Source organism: Nycticebus coucang, chromosome 13, assembly GCF_027406575.1.
Source record: "Nycticebus coucang isolate mNycCou1 chromosome 13, mNycCou1.pri, whole genome shotgun sequence".
NCBI classification, from domain to species: domain Eukaryota; kingdom Metazoa; phylum Chordata; class Mammalia; order Primates; family Lorisidae; genus Nycticebus; species Nycticebus coucang.
In genome coordinates this window covers 17791483-17811703 of record NC_069792.1, presented here as the reverse complement: position 1 = coordinate 17811703, position 20221 = coordinate 17791483, and the positions used below count along the sequence as shown (strand labels likewise).

General features: G+C 37.7%; 2 protein-coding genes across 2 annotated transcripts in view; one reads left to right on the top strand and one right to left on the bottom strand.

Moving 5' to 3' along the window:
* ARFGEF1 (ADP ribosylation factor guanine nucleotide exchange factor 1) overlaps window positions 1-20221 on the top strand; it is a 167863-nt gene that overhangs the window by 107919 nt on the left and 39723 nt on the right. The window contains exons 18-22 of the mRNA XM_053559499.1: window positions 7725-7896; window positions 9096-9247; window positions 15034-15162; window positions 16238-16396; window positions 16636-16786. Coding sequence (XP_053415474.1) covers window positions 7725-7896; window positions 9096-9247; window positions 15034-15162; window positions 16238-16396; window positions 16636-16786 — 763 coding nt within the window. The remainder of the gene's footprint in view (window positions 1-7724; window positions 7897-9095; window positions 9248-15033; window positions 15163-16237; window positions 16397-16635; window positions 16787-20221) is intronic.
* Window positions 12633-14300, bottom strand: LOC128563946 (elongation factor 1-alpha 1). Its single transcript, XM_053559508.1, has one exon. It carries the CDS (start codon window positions 14237-14239, stop codon window positions 12851-12853), a length of 1389 nt encoding a protein of 462 aa, XP_053415483.1. The 5' UTR covers window positions 14240-14300; the 3' UTR covers window positions 12633-12850.

Sequence of the window (20221 nt, the reverse complement as noted above, 5' to 3'; positions counted from 1 at the left end):
AGCTCACAGCAACCTCCAACTTCTGGGTTTAAGTGATTCGCTTGCCTCAGCCTCCCAAGTAGCTGGGACTACAGGCACCGCCCACAACGCCCGGCTATTTTTTGGTTGCAGCCGTCATTGTTGTTTGGTGGGCCCAGGCTGGATTCGAACCTGCCAGCTGTAGTATATGTAGTATATGAGTTACCCAGCCAAATTTACAGGAGTTTTATCTTTAAAACTGCCTTAGGTTAGGTGGCTGGTAGGAGTATATTTATGTTACGTTATGTTATTTCATTTCATTTAGACAGAGCCTCACTTCTGTTTCCTGGGCTAGAGTTCTAGGGCCTCAGCCTAGCTCATAGCAACCTCAGACTCCTCAATTCAAGCAGTCCTCTTGCCTCAACCTCCCAAGTATCTGGGAATAAGTGCACACCCCCATGCCCAGCTAGTTTTTCTATTTTCAGTAGAGATGGGATCTCACTCTTGCTCAGGCTGGTCTCATAACTCCTGAGCTCAAGCGATCCCACTGCCTTGGCCTCCTAGAGTGGTAGGATTACAGGCATGAGCCAACGTGCCTGGGTGGTAGGAATATATTTAATTAAATAAATATCTTTTCGGCGGCGCCTGTGGCTCAGTGAGTAGGGCGCCGGCCCCATATGCTGAGGGTGGTGGGTTCAAACCCAGCCCCGGCCAAACTGCAACCAAAAAATAGCCGGGCATTGTGGCGGGCGCCTGTAGTCCCAGCTGCTCGGGAGGCTGAGGCAAGAGAATCGCTTAAGCCCAAGAGTTAGAGGTTGCTGTGAGCCATGTGACGCCACGGCACTCTACCTGAGGGCGGTACAGTGAGACTCTGTCTCTACAAAAAAAAATAAATAAATAAATAAATATCTTTTCATAGATTCCTAAGACTTCTCTGAGTTTTGTCTTTCTGGGTTTCTGGAGATACAGTAAACATTTTGGCTGTGCTAGTTTCCAAGTTTGGTGACATGGCTGTTGTCTTACAGACTTCAAACTTGTATTCCAGAGCTTCATCAAGGTACAAAGTGTGACATTCTTGTTTAGGGTATTCTTAAGACAATTTGTCCAAATCACCTAAGAAAATTCAGTTACCACAACGACTCAGTCCAAGGGATTGTTTCTCTTGGACTGAGTAAATTTTAGCTCTTGTTACTGTTGTATCCACTGTTAAATGAAATTAGTTTTTAATTTGATAGCAACACATGTTGTTTATGTTCTCTCAATTAAGATTTGAATGTTTTTGATACCGTTATGTTTCCAGTAATTGTTGTAGCCATTTTATTTTATTTATTTATTTATTATTTTTTTAATTGTTGGGGATTCATTGAGGGTACAATAAGCCAGGTTACACTGATTGCATTTGTTAGGTAAAGTCCCTCTTGCAATCATGTCTTGCCCCCAGAAGGTGTGGCACACACCAAGGCCCCACCCCCCTTACTCTTTCCCTCTCTCCCCTTTTCCTCCCCCCACCCATGACCTTAATTGTTGTTAATTGTCCTCATATCAAAATTGAGTACAGGGCGGTGCCTGTGGCTCAGTGAGTAGGGAGCCGGCCCCATATACCGAGGGTGGCGGGTTCAAACCCAGCCCCGGCCAAACTGCAACAAAAAAATAGCTGGGCATTGTGGCGGGCGCCTGTAGTCCCAGCTGCTCGGGAGGCTGAGGCAAGAGAATCGCGTAAGCCCAAGAGTTAGAGGTTGCTGTGAGTCGTGTGACACTGCGGCACTCTACCGGAGGGCAGTACAGTGAGACTCTCTCTCTACAAAAAAAAAAAAAAATTGAGTACATAGGATTCATGCTTCTCTCTTCTTGTGATGCTTTACTAAGAATAATGTCTTCCACTTCCATCTAAGTTAATACGAAAGATGTAAAGTCTCCATTTTTTTTTAATAGCTGAATAGTATTCCATGGTATACATATACCACAGTTTGTTAATCCATTCCTGGGTTGGTGAGCCTTTAGGCTGTTTCCACATTTTGGCGATTGTAAATTGAGCTGCAATAAACAGCCTAGTACAAGTGTCCTTATGATAAAAGGATTTTTTTCCTTCTGGGTAGATGTCCAGTAATGGGATTGCAGAATCAAATGGGAGGTCTAACTTGAGTGCTTTGAGGTTTCTCCACACTTCCTTCCAAAAAGGTTGTACTAGTTTGCAGTCCCACCAGCAGTGTAAAAGTGTTCCCTTCTCTCCACATCCACGCCAGCATCTGCAGTTTTGAGATTTTGTGATGTGGGCCATTCTCGCTGGGGTTAGATGGTATCTCGGGGTGGCTTTGATTTGCATTTCTCTAATAGATAGGGATAATGAGCATTTTTTCATGTGTTTGTTAGCCATTCGTCTGTCTTCTTTAGAGAAGGTTCTATCCATGTCTCTTGCCCATTGATATATGGGATTGTTGGCTTTTTTCATGTGGATTAATTTGAGTTCTCTATAGATCCTAGTTATCAAGCTTTTGTCTGATTGAAAATATGCAAATATCCTTTCCCATTGTGTAGGTTGTGTCTTTGCTTTGGTTGTTGTCTCCTTAGCTGTACAGAAGCTTTTCAGTTTAATGAAGTCCCATTTGTTTATTTTTTTTGTTGTTGCAATTGCCATGGCAGTCTTCTTCATGAAGTCTTTCCCCAGGCCAATATCTTCCAGTGTTTTTCCTATGTTTTCTTTGAGCATTTTTATTATTTCATGCCTTAAATTTAAGTCCTTTATCCATCTTGAATCAATTTTTGTGGGTGGGGGAAGATGTGGGTCCAGTTTCAGTCTTTTACATGTGGATATCCAGTTCTCCCAACACCATTTATTGAATAGGGAGTGTTTCCTCCAAGGTATGTTCTTGTTTGGTTTATCGAAGATTAGGTGGTTGTAAGATGTTAGTTTCATTTCTTGGTTTTCTATTCGATTCCAAGTGTCTGTGTATCTATTTTTGTGCCAGTACCATGCTGTCTTGACCACTATGGCTTTGTAGTACAGCCTAAAATCTGGTATGCTGATGCCTCCAGCTTTATTTTTATTACTAAGAACTGCCTTAGCTATGTGGGATTTTTTCTGGTTCCATATAAAACGCAGAATCATTTTTTCCAAATCTTGAAAGTATGATGTTGGTATTTTAATAAGAATGGCATTGAATAGGTAGATTGCTTTGGGAAGTATAGAAATTTTAAAAATGTTGATTCTTCCCATCCATGAGCATGGTATGTTCTTCCATTTGTTTGTTGTTGTTGTTGTTGTTGTTGTTGAGACAGGGTCCCACCCTATGCCCCTGAGCAGAGTACAGTGGGCATGGTAGCTCACCGCAACCTCAGACTCGGGCTGCGGGCACCCCACTGCCTCAGCCTCCGGAAGCCGCTGGGATTACAGGCGCTCACCACAGTGCCTGGCTGGTTTTTCTATTTTTTTCATGAGTCAGGGTCTTTCTGTCACTCAGGCGAGTCTCAAACTCCTGAGCTCAAGCGATTCTCCCTCCTCAGCCTCCCACAGTGCTAGGATTACAGGTGTCAGCCACCACGCCCGGCATACTTCCATTTGTTAATATCCTCTGCTGTTTCCTTTCTGAGGATTTCATAATTTTCTTTATAGAGGTCCTTCACCTCCTTCGTTAGGTATATTCCTAGGTATTTCATTTTCTTTGAAACTATGGTGAAGGGAGTTGTGTCCTTAATTAGCTTCTCATCTTGACTGTTATTGGTGTACACAAAGGCTACTGACTTGTGGACATTGATTTTATATCCTGAAATATTACTGTATTTTTTGATGACTTCTTGGAGTCTTGTGGTTGAGTCTTTGAGTCTAAGTATAAGATCATGTCGTCAGCAAAGAGGGAGAGTTTGACCTCCTCTGCTCCCATTTGGATTCCCTTTATTTCGTTGTCTTGCCTAATTGTACTGGCTAGAACTTCCAGCACTATGTTAAATAGTAAAGGTGACAGAGGGCAACCTTGTCTGGTTCCAGTTCTAAGAGGAAAAGCTTTCAGTTTTACTCCATTCAGTAAAATATTGGCTGTGGGTTTGTCATAGATAGCTTCAATCAGTTTTAGAAATGTGCCGCCTGTGCCTATACTCTTCAGTGTTCTAATTAGAAAAGGATGCTGGATTTTATCAAATGCTTTTTCTGCATCTATTGAGAAGATCATGTGATCTTTATTTTTCCTCTGTTAATATGGTGGATAAAGTTTATGGACATGCGTATGTTAAACCAAACCAACCTTGCATCCCTGGGATGAAACCTACTTGATCATGATGTATGACTTTTTTGATGATAAGCTGTAACCTATTGGGTAGGATTTTGTTGAGAATTTTTGCATCTATATTCATGAGTGAGCCTGGTCTGAAATTCTCCTTTTTGGTTGGGTCTTTTCCTGGTTTTGGTATCAGGGTGATGCTTGCTTCATGGAATGTGTTGGGGAAGATTCCTTCTTCCTCAATTTTTTGGAATAATTTCTGCAGTACAGGAATAAGCTCTTCCTTGAAGGTTTGATAGAATTCTGGAGTGAAGCCATCTGGACCAGGGCATTTTTTGGTTGGAAGCTTTTTTATTGTTTCTTTAATCTCAGTGCTTAAAATTGGTCTGTTCAGGAGCTCTATTTCTTCCTGGCTAAGTCTAGAGAGAGGGTGTGATTCTAAATATGATCCATTTCCTTCCCGTTGTCAAATTTCTGGGCATAGAGTTTCTGGTAGTGTTCAGAGATGATCTCTTGTACCTCAGTTGTTATTTCCCCTTTAGCATTTCTGATTGAGGTTACTAGAAATTTTACTTTTATATTTCTAGCTAGTCTAGCCAATGGTTTATGTATTTTATTTATTTTTTTAAAAAACCAACTCCTTGTTTCATTAATTTTCTGAATGATTCTTTTGTTTTCAATTTCATTGATCTCTGATTTGATTTTGGATATTTCTTTTCTTCTACTGAGTTTAGGCTTAGATTGTTCTTCTTTTTCGAATTCCGTAAGATGGCTTGTGAGTTTGTTGATTCGCTCTCTTTCTGTTTTTCGAATGTAGGCATCTTAAAGCAATAAAGTTTTCTCTCAAAACTGCTTTTGCAGTATCCCACAGGTTTTGGTAGCTTGTATCTTCATTGTTGTTATGCTCAAGGAAGTTAATAATTTCCTGTTTTATTTCTTCCTGCTCCCATCTGTTATTCAAGAGGAGGTTGTTTAATTTCCCTATGTTTGCGTGGGGTCGAACGTTTTTGTTAGAGTTGAGTTCCACCTTTAGTGCCTTATGGTCTGAGAAGATACAAGGTAAAATTTCAGTTCTTTTGATTCTATTGATATTTGTTTTTTGTCCCAGGTTATGATCAATTTTGGAGAATGTTCCTTGGGGTGATGAGAAGAATGTATATTCTTTACCTTTGGGATGGAGTGTTCTATATGCGTCTATCAAGCACAGTTGTTCTAGGGTCACATTTAAATCTCTTATATCTTTGTTTAATTTCTGTTTAGAGGATCTGTCCAGTTCTGTAAGGGGAGTGTTAAAGTCCCTGTTATTATGGTATTATCAGATATCATATTGCTCAGACTGAGTAAGGTCTATTTCAAGAATCTGGGAGCATTTTAATTGGGTGCATAAATATTTAGAATTGAAACGTCTTCTTGTTGTATTTTTCCCTTAAGCAATATAAAGTGACCATCTTTGTCTTTTTTGACTTTAGTTGCTTTAAATCCACATGTATCTGAAAATAAGATTGCAACTCCTCTTTTCTTCTGAATTCCATTTGCCTGAAAAATTGTCTTCCAACCCTTGACTCAGAGTTTTAATTTGTCTTTTGAAGCCGTGTGTGTTTCCTGCAGACAGCAAATGGATGGCTTGTGTTTTTTAATCCAGTCAGCCCATCTGTGTCTCTTCAGTGGGGAATTCAAGCCATTAGCATTTATTGAGATAATTGATAAGTGTGGTAGTATTCTGTTGATCTTGTTTTGTGAGAGTCCATTGCTTAGTTTTATCTTTTGCATCAGTGTGGAGGTTAGGTTCTGTCCTTTCATTTCTGAGTCCTTACTTTGCTGCTGATCCATTGTGATGGTCAGTGTGTAGAACAGGTTGAAGTATTTCCTGTAGAGCTGGTCTTGTTGTGGCGAATTTCCTCAATGTTTGTATATCCGTAAATAATTTGATATCTCCGTCAATTTTAAAGCTTAGCTTAGCAGGGTACAGAATTCTGGGCTGGAAGTTGTTCTGTTTAAGTAGATTAAAGGTAGATGACCATTGTCTTCTTGCTTGGAAAGTTTGCTTAGAGAAGTCTGCAGTCACTCTGATGGATTTGCCCCTGTAGGTCAACTGGCTCTTACTCCTGGCAGCTTGCAGAATCTTTTCTTTTGTCTTGACTTTGGACAGGTTCATCACAATGTGTCTTGGAGAAGCTCGGTTAGAGTTGAGACGACCTCGGGTCCAATATCCCTCTGAAAGCAGTGTGTCAGAATCTTTGATGATATTTGGGAAATTTTCCTTTATGATATTCTCTAGTATGGCTTCCCCTTCTGGGATTCCTATAACTCATATGTTGGAACGCTCCATAAAGTCCCATAATTCTGACAGTGAACGTTCTGCTTTCTCTCTCTTCTTTTCTGCCTCTTTTACTGTCTGAATTATCTCAAGAACTTTGTCCTCTACCTCTGAAATTGTTTCTTCTGCATGGTCTAACCTGTTGCTGATACTTTCCATTGCATCTTTAAGTTCCCTAATTGACTGCTTCAGTTCCTTCAGCTCCGCTATATCCTTTCTATATTCTTCATATCATTCATCTCTTATTTGATTCTGTTTTTGGATTTCCTTTTGGTTATTTTTCACTTTATTAGCAGTTTCCTTCATTGTTTCCATCATTTCTTTCATTGTTTTCATCATGTATATTCTAAATGCCCTTTCTGTCATTGCTAACATTTCTTTATAGGTGGAATCCTCTGAGGTAGCTACCTCATGGTCCCTTGGAGGGGTTGCTCTGCACTGGTTCTTCATGTTGCCTGGAGTTTTCTGCTGATTCTTCCTCATGAGTGATTTCTTTTATCTGTTTCCTTGCCATAATTTTCCTTTCACTGTCTCTTGCTCTTTAAGTTCCCATGCCTGTGGACTAAGGTTTCGATGAGTCCTTTAGGTACAGGACCAGAAGGATGAGAAGGTTAAAGAGGAAGAAGGGATAAAAGAAAGAAAGAAAGAACAAAAGAAAACAGAGAAAGGAGAGGGGTTGGGTAAAAGGGAATATTTACAAAAAGAAGAGAGGCACAGAAAGAGGGAGACAGAAGCAATGTAGGTGTACAGAAGGGTACTTTGACACAACCTTAAAAAACTCCCAACCTCTGGGGGTGCCCGGTTGGGTGGTTCCCTTGAGGTCAGCAGCTCTTTGCTAACCTGATCAGACACAGTACCCCACCTCCACCAAGTAGAGAGGAAAGAGAAAAATGCTATAAATCGAACCAAAACTGTCATAGCCATTTTAAAGAGACTTCCAAGAGCTTTGAAACCTTGGGCAAAACCAGATGATTGCATTATCCAGTCTTCTCCCTTTCTTATCATAAATTACTCTTGTCTACTTCAGAGAAAGTTGAATTACTTCATGCCAGAATGAGACTTTCTACATTCACTTCATTTTCTATGGCTGTTGTTCATTTTTATATTTGTTTTGTTGAACATTTCATACTTCCTATCCTCAAAGTAATTATTAAATCTTATGTGAGTATTCAGTTTTTAAAATGCAAGTGAAACTTCTGTATTAATTTCTAGGAATTATGATGGTTTTTCATGTCTAGGTTAAAAATAAAATGACAAAGGAACAGTACATTAAGATGAATAGAGGTATCAATGATAGTAAAGACCTTCCTGAAGAGTATCTGTCAGCCATCTATAATGAAATAGCTGGAAAAAAGATATCAATGAAAGAAACAAAAGAACTAACAATCCCTACAAAGTCAAGTAAACAAAGTAAGTATCCAAATCAACTGAATCCTGACTATTCAAGGGGAAAAATAAGGGTTCTTAAAAGAGTTTTTAATTTGATTTAGAATAAAGTAACCATATAATTATGGGTTAGAAACATATTTGGATGAGAAGTATTCTAATATACAGTTTGATTATCAGAGTTTATTTCATCCCTGCATTCTGAAGAATGATGACACTGACCAGAGATTAATAGAAAATGCTACATAATAAGGTGTGTGTTAGTGTTAATCTCAGCCAAGATTTGGAGGTCAAAGAGATTGCTTAGACACTCTTTTGCTTCCATCTCCATCATCATCAACATCTTTCCTTTTGTTCATCTATCATGACACATGAATGGTGGGACTAGGGGTAACTGGAGGAGCTGGGGAAGATGAGAGTCATGGGAAGCTCAGGGGGTTGGAAATCATTGTTTCAAACAGACATAACTTAAGTAACTGTGGAGACCCTACATCTAACTGGCAGTAGGAGCCAACAGTGGACTCTAGATACCTAATAAACGTAGACAATAGGGATTAAATTAGAGCTGAAATCTGACTTCAGGGATGAGGTGTAGGGGTAATGGTTCAAGAATGTAACAGTAATACAGAAAGAGGCTTCCTGCTTTTCTAAGCACTTCTATTTGGAAGTGAAATTGTAAGCTTAACAAATTGCAGTAGTAAGATTGTATTGACAGGAGAGAAGCTATATTACGTATTAAAATATTTTCCTATCTCTGTTTCCCTAATACTTTTATTATGGCAGTTGTACCTACTCTTTCTCCTTGACTCTTAGTCCAAGCATATTTTTTAGGTGAAATTAATATAACCTAAAATTAACCATTTAAAAGTTAAGAATTCAGTAACATTTAGTACATTCACAACGTTGTGCAGTCACCAGCTCTTAATCTAGTTCCAAAGCATTTCAGCACACAGAATCACCTCAAACTCATTGAGCAGCTAACTCCTCATTCCCCCTTATCCCATTCCCTGGAAAACCTCAGTCTACTTTCTGTTTCCATGGATTTATTCATTCTGGATATTTCACATAAGCAGAATCTCATAATATGTGACCTTTTATGTCTGGGTTCTTAGGATTGTTTTTAATTGGTTCCAGTTGGTGATATTTATTATTTGATAGTAAACATCAAAATAGCATTTTTAAATGCTTTATATCTTAAATGCTAATAGTGGTTATTGTTTCAGATGTAGCCAGTGAAAAACAAAGAAGACTTCTGTATAACTTAGAAATGGAACAGATGGCCAAGACAGCTAAAGCTCTCATGGAGGCCGTGAGCCATGTTCAGGCACCTTTTACAAGTGCAACACATTTGGAGCATGTGAGGCCCATGTTTAAGGTTAGAATTTCTAATAACTTAATTGTAGTGTACATTTATATATTATTTTGTTCAGTATATTTTTAAGTTAAAGAAGTTTAGTGATATAGCACATCAGTGTAGACCTGAAAACTATTAGCCTTGTTATTTAAGAACATGGTATATACAAATTTTCTGTTATTTAAGAAGAAGAAGAGTTATGTTTAACTCCTAAGTTATAGAAAAGTTTTAGAAAATGATCTTTAATCTTTGGCCTGTTTTTCTCTAAATGAATTATACATAAACCTTTGGAGTTATTGTAATTCAGATTTTTTTTTTTTTTTTGAGACAGAGTCTCAAGCTGTCGCCTTGGGTAGAGTGCTTGTAGCACCATGGCTCACAGCAACCTCCACCTCTTGGCCTCAAGCAATCTTCTTACCTCAGTTTTTCTATTTTTAGTGGAGATGGGAGTCTTGCTTTTGCTCTGGCTGGTCCCGAACTTGTTCTAATTCAGATTTCAAAATGATATTGAGGCTCTTGCTCTCTCACAGTGCTTCAAGCCCAGACACTAATTTGAGATTTCTGAGTATGCTTAAAGGCGAGAAAGTAGGATAGAGAACAAAAGGGAACATTGTGTTTGCAGGGTGATTTCATGAAAATGAAACATGTTGGTTCTTTGAATTTAATTTTTCATTCCTTCTTCAATTATTTTTTTCTGTCGTTCTTCCAAATTCTAGAATGAGTAAGCAGTGGATTAAAAGGGTTGTTTGGAAGTGGAGAAGCATCTAGTCAAGTCTGAAAAGAGAAAGGGAGTAAATTATATTCTAGTTTATGAGGCAGTATATAGTATGATCATCTGTAGAGACTGAAGGTCATAATGCAAGTTCTCATTCTAACTACACATATGTGTGGGCAGTAGAAGATTACTACAAGATTCCTGTGCTGCTTTCAGCTCCACAATTTTCTTCAAGGTCTGTGTGATATGGTATTTCTAACAGTTGATCAAGAATTACGGGATTAGAGTGAGGAAGCCAGGGGCACATGTTAAAAAGAATAGTGGTATGTAACTGGTCTTACCTTTTAGAGTAATACAGAAAATCATGTTGAAATCATGCAACACATTTTTTTATTATTATGAAATACATTTTATAAAGAAGGGTTTGTTTTGTTTTAAATAATCTTACACCCTTACTTTGTTTATCTTTTCAAATAATGTTTTCTTGATTGGGAGGTGGGTTGTATAAGATTACAAGACAAAAATAATAAGGAGCAAGCCACAATTCTACCACTCAGGAAAAACTTCTTTTACTATGTCTGTATACTACTTTTCTATATTAAACAGTTATGCTCATACCATCGATTAAATTTTTTATCTTGCTGTTTCTCATGTAAGTGATTTCCCAATTTCATGAATAGCCTCTGTGGTCTATTATCTGAATTAGCTGTAGTTTATTTAAACATCCTCTAAGCTAGAATTAAGAATATTTTCCCATTTCTGTTGCTACTACCTTACTGCAGACATCTTTATTTCTCTCTCTGATTACAGCAGCATTCTCCTAACAGGCATCCTCATGTCCACTTTGTGTTCCTTTTACCTCCCCTCTACCCAGAGGCCAGAGTGATCTTTTTAAAATATGAAAATGCCACTTTATACTTAAAGCTGGTCATTGATTTTGTATGATACAATGATAACACCCTACAGCATTTGCAGATCTGCTGTGGTCTGGCTCCACCTGCCTCTTCAAAATTATGTCTAGTTCCCTTCTGTCTTTACTATGCCACATTTATACCAGCATTCTTTCAGTTTTCAAAAGGTATTTAAATCTTTCCAGGGCATTCATAGAAGGTATATCCTTTGTCTAGAATGTTCTTTCCTTTTTTACCTGAATAGTTTCCAGTTTAAATGTCCTGCCTTGACAGCTCTAATCTAAGTCCCATTATTAATGCTTTTCCGTCATTATATTTACAATATTAATTACATACAGATGCTCCTCAACTTACAATGGGATTACGTCCCAATAAACCCATTGTAAGTTGAAAATAGTGTAAGTCAAAAATGCATTTAGTGCATCTAACCTACCAAACATAGCTTATCCTACCTTACCTTAAACATGCTCAGAACATTTACCTTACCCTACAGTTGAGTAAAATCATCCAGCAACACAAAACCTATTTTATACCTATTACACAATCCTAGCCATATGGGAGGCCAAGGCAGGTGGATCACTTGAGCTCATGAGTTTGAGCAAGAGTGAGACCCTGTCTCTACTAAAAAGGAAAAACTAAGACAAGATGACAAACTCTTGAGCCCAAGAGTTTGAGGTTGCTGTGAGCTATGATGCTACGGCACTCTACCAAGGGTGAGAAAGTGAGACTCTGTCTCAAAAACCCAAAAACAAAAAAACCTATTTTATAGTAAAGTGTTTACTATTGCATGTAACTCATTGAATACTGTACTGAAAATGAGAAACGGAATGGTTGTACATCAGCCATCATAAAGTTGAAAAATTAGTCAGGGACCATCTGTATATATATTATTTGTGTACATTATGAGTCAAAGGACCATATATCTGTTTACTTTTCCCAGTTTATAGAGTAGTTCCCAGCTTGCGTTAAGTGCCCAATAAATAAGCATTGTCTGGGGAAAAGAATGAATGATAGAGCCCTAGAAAGCAATTTATAATATTAAGGGCCATTTTTGAGAACCTTTTTACATGTTGCCAAATTGTATTCCACAAAGGTTTATATAATTATGATTTATATTGTTTATATTACAATTTTACCATTGCCTGAATATTAGGTCTAATTTGATAGGGATCATTGTCTCTAATGGAGTTAGGAAATTTTTTCACTGGCTTAGGAACCATTTGTGTTTGTTCTTATATAAAATACAACTCAAGTTTCCCAACAGATTTGTTGTTTCTCTATAATAGCATGTGTGATTTATTCCTTTCATAGGGTACTTTGCAATTTGTAAGTACTACTGCACTGCATATGTTTCTCATGGCTTCTCTCTATAGTGACAGTCCAGGTATTATAGATGAGGAAAAACGAGATCCAGAGAGATGAAATAAGTGGCAGAGCTAGGACTAGAACCTAGGTTTTGTGGCTTATGTTCCTTTGTTTAGAGATTATAAACTTTTACTTCTCAACTTTCTGAAGTTTAGAAATAAAGCGCTGGGTAGCTTTGTTTGCCTTCGTAATACTTAACAGCCTTATAGATCTTTGAAAAATTCCAGTTGCCCTTTCTATACCACACTGCTATGAATATTTTTCATCTTTGTGGTGATGTAGTTTTGCTTTGGCATGACTTACCAAAAGCAGTTGAATCCTTTCTTTTTTTTTTTTTTTTTTTTTCTCATTAAACTTTGTTTTAATGGGTCTCAAAATTCTGTGACAGATTTTTGGTCATGTTGTTTCCATTAAAAAGTACTGATTTTAAAAACTAATAACTTAAAACTGCCACACAAAAAGAAACAAATGGTCCACAAAACATTTTCCTTTCCTTCTGAAGGTTTTACGATGCATTGTTATCATTAACCAGTCTTTTACTATTAAACTTAAATGGCCAATTGAAACAAACAGTTCTGAGACCGTTCTTCCACCACTGATTAAGACTGGGGTGGCAGGTATTAGGGATAATATTCATTTCGCCTTCTGAGCTTTCTGGGCGGACTTGGTGACCTTGCCAGCTCCAGCAGCCTTCTTGTCCACTGCTTTGATGACACCAACAGCAACTGTCTGTCTCATGTCACGAACAGCAAAACGACCCAGAGGAGGATAATCTGAGAAGCTCTCAACACACATGGGTTTGCCAGGAACCATATCGACGATGGCGGCGTCACCGGATTTCAGGAATTTAGGGCCATCTTCCAGCTTTTTACCAGAGCGGCGGTCAATCTTTTCCTTCAGCTCAGCAAACTTGCAGGCAATGTGAGCTGTGTGACAATCCAGTACAGGAGCGTAGCCAGCACTAATTTGGCCTGGATGATTCAGGATAATCACCTGAGCAGTGAAGCCAGCTGCTTCCATTGGTGGGTCATTTTTGCTATCACCAGCAACATTGCCACGACGAACATCTTTGACAGACACATTCTTGACATTGAAGCCCACGTTGTCTCCTGGAAGAGCTTCACTCAAAGCTTCATGGTGCATTTCAACAGACTTTACTTCAGTTGTAACATTAACTGGAGCAAAGGTGACCACCATGCCAGGTTTGAGAACACCAGTCTCCACTCGGCCCACAGGGACAGTACCAATACCACCAATTTTGTAGACATCCTGCAGAGGCAGACGCAAGGGCTTGTCAGTTGGACGAGTTGGTGGCAGAATGCAATCCAGAGCTTCAAGCAGCGTGGTTCCACTGGCATTGCCATCCTTCCGGGTGACTTTCCATCCCTTGAACCAAGGCATGTTTGCACTTGGCTCCAACATGTTGTCACCATTCCAACCAGAAATTGGCACGAATGCTACTGTGTCAGGGTTGTAGCCAATTTTCTTAATGTAAGTGCTGACTTCTTTAACGATTTCCTCGTATCTCTTCTGGCTGTAGGGCGGCTCAGTGGAATCCATCTTGTTAACGCCAACAATTAGTTGTTTCACACCCAGTGTGTAAGCCAGAAGGGCATGCTCACGGGTCTGCCCATTCTTTGAGATACCAGCTTCAAATTCACCAACACCAGCAGCAACTATCAGGACAGCACAGTCAGCCTGAGATGTGCCTGTAATCATGTTTTTGATAAAGTCTCTGTGTCCTGGGGCATCAATGATAGTAACATAGTATTTGCTGGTCTCAAATTTCCACAGGGAGATATCAATGGTGATACCACGCTCACGTTCAGCCTTCAGTTTATCCAAGACCCACGCGTACTTGAAGGAGCCCTTTCCCATCTCAGCAGCCTCTTTCTCGAATTTTTCAATGGTTCTCTTGTCAATGCCACCACATTTGTAGATCAGATGGCCAGTAGTGGTGGATTTGCCCGAATCTACGTGTCCAATGACAACGATGTTGATATGAGTCTTTTCCTTCCCCATTTTGGATAGTATGGGCGGTTTTCACAACACCTGTGTTCTGGCGGCAAACCCGTTGCGAAAAAGCTGAATCCTTTCTTATCAGACATTTTAAAGTTACATGGTTAATTAGGATTTTCAGTGGTCAAAAAGTAGCTCTTTTTTGTTTTATAGTATAAACTTCATTAGGTACTCAGACTTTTGATAGTAAAAATTTGACAAATATTTGTGTCCTCCACAGTTTATGATGAAGGTATATTTTACTAGACTTTAAAAAATACATTGTCCAACTAGGAACCAGAGATATTAACTGATGTCTCAATGTAAAATATTTGGCAGTTAAAAAACTAGGCTAAATGATGTTCATGGAGCTGGCTTAAAGAAAAGAGAATAATGTTTTTGTTGTAAACAGGAAAATTAATAACATAATAAAGAGTCGTATTCAAAATAAAGAGTCTGTGAAGTATTACAAGGTACTAAGCTTATAAAGAGTAGTTCTGAAGTTGGGTAAAACTGTTATTTTTATGCATATTGACTATTCCTTTTTCAAATTGGTATTAATAATTGATAGATGCTATTCTTAAAATGTGCCTAAGGCCCCTTACTGAATTTATGGTCTTGCTCTCTACTTACTTTAGCCCAGGCAGCATTTTATAGTTTTTTTACCTTTATCTAGTTTTTCAGATAGCTATGCCAAAAACTTCCAGAACTTCCATAAGTCTTGTATTATTTGAAAGCTTTGAGAAATATTAATGTAGTGTTATCATAAAATTTATCACTTTATATTCATGATATTTTTAAATTTAAAATTTTTCTAGTTGGCCTGGACACCTTTTCTGGCTGCATTCAGTGTGGGGCTACAAGACTGTGATGATACTGAAGTAGCCTCTCTTTGCCTGGAAGGGATAAGATGTGCCATCAGAATTGCATGCATTTTCAGCATTCAGGTAACAGAGAATTGTGTTTTTGTAGCTATTTAGGGACATTAATTACTTATGTCATTACTGTGTTTTAAATTACTATCATTTTTTTATGTCTGACTTACTAAAAACTAGTTTTAAGTATATGATGGAATTTAAATGAATCTTAATGTTTCTGAGAAGCTACGATGGAAGGGGTAATTCTGTATTGTCTGTCTAAAATTTATCATCATGACTTTGGTTACTATTTTTTCCCTTATAGATTATTAGCATTATAAAAAGTTGCTAAGACTTTGAATTCCTACATGTTGAGTATCTTATTTAAGCATGTTATATATGCTTACTGAATTTTATTTTATATAGTAGAACTGCTGTACGCTGACCACCCAAAGGATTATAACAAACTGGTCAACATATGGAAGTGATCAACATAAGGACTTTCCATTGAGTACACATGGTACAATGTCTAGTCAATGAAAATTAGGTCAGCTTGAGGTGGTCAGTGTAGGGATGTGGTCAACTATGGAGAGTCTGTGTATTTTATATGGCTTTTTAACTTAAGCCTAAAGATAAATTATCTTTAAAAGAACCAAGTATCCAGTACATAATCTTCATGAAAACAATCCCTTTTAGAAATTTATGTACTTTATCTGAGGATAACTTTTAGTAAACTTGTCTTCTTTGTTTTTAAAACTCATTTCACATTTAGTTATGAATGTTAAGTCTTACAAAAAGCACAGCTTAGCTGTAGAGAAAAATAAATTTATAAATCAGGTTTCTGCCAATCAAGTACAGAGTACGTGAAACAAAAGTGCTCAACAAATTTTTTTTTTAGTATATGGATTCATTAGTTATCTCTAAAATCTCATCTTGATTTTGAATTTAGAAATGTATATCTTTCTCACTTTGTCATCTTAAAATGAAGGAAAAATTTAAAACTACTTTGTGGTACTATGTATTGTATGTAATTCATGACAAATGAAACTTACTAAGTTACAAGTTAAAAACTTACTAAACTAGTAAATAGAGTTTGTCATTAGGGAATTAGGTATCATTCTGCTGTATTTACAACCATGTAATTACACTTTTCTCTTTTTTATAGCTGGAAAGAGATGCGTATGTCCAGGCGCTAGCAAGATTTACCTTACTTACAGTGAGTTCTGGTATTACTGAAATGAAACAAAAGAACATTGACACAATAAAAACACTTATCACAGTGGCTCATACAGATGGAAATTATTTAGGAAATTCCTGGCATGAGGTATAATCACCTTACTTTCAACTTTGTAATTTGGTTTATAAAATGAGCAAATGCTAAATATTCTGTCACTGACATACTTAGAAGTTTGGGGAGAAAATTAAATTAGGATTTTAGCTTTTTATAATGACTTATAATATAAAATTTTATATTATATATTATATTTATATATTTTTATATTTAAATATTTTAGAGGCTATTTTTAACATGGAATTAAACATTATTTTCCTTTCATAATTAAGATTCTGAAGTGTATCAGTCAGTTGGAGCTGGCACAACTTATAGGAACCGGAGTGAAACCTCGATACATTTCTGGAACAGTGCGAGGCAGAGAAGGATCTTTTACTGGAACAAAAGATCAGGCTCCTGATGAATTTGTTGGTCTGGGGTTAGGTGAGAACTTTTAAAATGCTTTTGATGGAGTATTGAAAATTTTTTTAGCTTCCTCATCATAAGTCACTTTCTTATAGCAGTGAAATGTAATTAGAGAGAAAAAGTAAAATTTCCTTTGTCTAACTTTATGAGAAAAAGCCAGATGACTAAATAGAGAACTAAGTCTTTTTTGCCTGGTCTGATTTGTAGCATTAAATAACCCTTAGTCTCATTCTCTTCTTTGGGGATAGGAGAAGAGTACAGTTTAAAATTACCTGCTTCTAAGACTAATCGGGTAACTTAAATCTATAAAGGCTAATCAAAGGTAATAGATAGTTGGGCAACTAGAGAAAGTATTCACATTCAGAATTTTTAAAGGCAGTGTCCAGGCCTAATCAAACTCTTCTGCCAGTATGAGACCTCTCTCTGTAGCTTCTCATATGCTTAATGCGGCCAGGAATTTCCAGAATTAACCCAACAGAACAAAAGAAAATACTCAAGAAAGTGGATAGAGTAGAATAAAAAACAATGCATTTTTAGTCATAAATGGAAGGAATTCCACCATGGAAGAAATACAGTTTAGACTTTGACCTTGATTGAATATTCTACTTCAGGGTTGGAATTCTAATGTATTTTTTCCTGACTGTGCTTAAGTTACCTTTTTTTTTTTTAAGAGACAGAGTCTTACTTTGTTGCCCTCGGTAGAGTGTTGTGGTGTCATAGCTCACAGCAACCTCCAGCTCTTGGGCTTAGGCGATTCTCTCTTGCTTCAGCCTCCCGAGTGGCTGGGACTAGAGGCGCCCGCCACAATGCCTGGCTATTTTTTGTTGCAGTTTGGCCAGGGCCGAGTTCAAACCCACCATCCTCGGTATATGGGGCTGGCGCCCTACTCACTGAGCCACAGGCACTGCCCAGTGCTTAGGTTACTTTAACTCTCTGAGATTCAGTTTCCACTTTTTGCAAACTAAAAGTAATATCCACTCATACGATTGTTGGGAATAAATAAGAATATGTAAGAGTGGACTTACATAATGGCTGGTATGTTAGAAGCTTCTGGATAGTCTCTGTCCATCCTTCCTCCGCTACCTCCAACCAAGGAATCTAAAAGGAATGATTTAAAGAGAGCAGGAATTTTCTTTTAGTGATTTCTTTGTTGTTGCTAGCAGTAAAAATTCTTAGGCAATCCAAAACAATTTAAAACTTTATAAAGGATCCATAGGAAAAGAAATAAAGATCAGGACCATGTTTGCCTTCAAGTTCCTGGTGGTAATCCAACTAAAGCAGCTAGCAGTGCAGTCTGTCCCTCAGATGCCAAGGTCTAGGGGTGCAGGTATAGATAACTTGGTGATCCAGCAGCAAGATTTAGAACCTGCACAGTGACTTACGTAATCTAGAAGTCCAACTGTGTAATTAGTCCATGAGGTAACTCAAGATACAGATGAAAACTATTTACAGGAAAGTAAAATGAATGTACACTGATTGATTAAATAGCTTTAAAAAGGCTTGGAGAGTGTGGGAAGACCAAAGTAATGACAGGTGTTAATTTCTGGGCCTCAGTTTTGGCAAGTAGGACTATGTAATTAGGGTACACTAAAAATAAAACACCAATGCAATATTTTAATCTTCTAGAAGTTTTAGTCAAACAAGAGAAATAATGATACTTGCTGATAATGTTCACTTAAAAATAAGTTGAAAGTAATTTGTTCACCATGCCATAGTGCTACTTACGAGTAGAAGAATATGAGATGAACTATCTTCTCCCTTCAGAAAAAGAAAATTTTCATAAGGATACATACATTTCAGACCTGGCAATGACAACAGCTCAGACTTTCAGGCCACTTTAGAGCTTAGTAACTCTCTTTTATGCTTTATTTAGACTTTCTCTTGTATTATCTCCTTCTCTTTTTGGTCTTTCCATTCTCTACTTACTTCTGAATCTCAGGCTCTCATTTTTGAGTCTACATCCTAGTGGAAGCTAGTCTGTTGACTTGGCTCCTGTTAGGCAGAGCCCTCCCTTTGGACTGTCACATTGGTTAACATTCAGCCCATGTGGTACATGTCCACCCCGTTCCTCTGGGCCAGTGGTTCTCAACCTTCCTTAATGCCGTGACCCTTTAATACAGTTCCTCATGTTGTGGTGACCCCCAACCATAAAATTATTTTTGTTGCTACTTCATAACTGTAAATTTGCTACTGTTATGAATCGTAATGTAAATATCTGATACGCAGGATGGTCTTAGGCAACCCCTGGGAAAGGGTCATTCGACCCCCAGGTTGAGAACTGCCTACTCAGACAGCAAATACTTTCTTGAGCAGGATTCTGTAGTCAGAATTTAAGCTAGAAGATAGTCAGATAGTCACACCAATTTAGCCTGTATGTAGAGTATATATGTTTTTGTTTTGAACTCATATCTTCCTTTTTTAATAGGATCTATGTACCAAGGAGTCTATGTAACCAAGTTGAGGGGATTGAATATATATTTATCTGATTTTCTGACTGATAATGAAAAAGTCTGCTTTTAGTTTTTAGAAATGTGGAACTTTCAGGGCGGCGCCTGTGGCTCAGTCAGTGGGGCGCCGGCCCCATATACCGAGGGTGGCGGGTTCAAACCCAGCCCCGGCCAAACTGCAACCAAAAAAAAAAAAAAATAGCCGGCCATTGTGGCGGGCGCCTGTAGTCCCAGCTACTTGGGAGGCTGAGGCAAGAGAATCGCTTAAGCCCAGGAGTTGGAGGTTGCTATGAGCTGTGTGAGGCCACGGCACTCTACCGAGGGCCATAAAGTGAAACTCTGTCTCTACAAAAAAAAAAAAAAAAATGTGGAACTTTCATTTGTTAAGAATACAATAGTATTTATGTAAATTTTTATAAGTATTAAATTTGAATTATATGCATTTGTTCTTTTAAATTATATTAAAAGAACAACATGGATGTAAGATATATGATATTTAAAAATGTGGTGGCTTGGTACCATAAATATTTAAAGAATGTTGACACACGTGTATCTTTGTTTTTAGTTAACCAAAATGTATATGCTTTTGAGTAATTTATAGGATAAAACTAGGAACTCAGCTTATTATGTTATATACTGTCTCGTAGTTCTTTGGAAGTTTTTATATATTTGAGAAATGGGTTCTTTGGATTTCTAGACATTTTATATCATTATATTTAAATATAAAAGATGTAGAAGGTCTTATTGAAAGGGCATCCAGTTGATATGCAAAGGTAGCTGTATGATGATTGGCATTATTTCCTTCTCATAAGTTTTTCTTCATTGAATTCCTATAACAGGTAATACATGTCAAGTGCACCTTGACACTATTTGCCTACCACTCCAGTTCTCTTGTCACTTAAGGCTTTCATTCTTACTCACCTGTGTCATAGAAATAGGCTCTTAATTTATCTCCCTGCCTTCAGTATATCTTCCTATTTCAATATGTTCTACAGATACTGCCAGG

Coding starts and splice junctions, on each gene's coding strand:
- LOC128563946 (XM_053559508.1), bottom strand. CDS start 14,239: ATGGGGAAGGAAAAGACTCATATCAACATCGTTGTCATTGGACACGTA.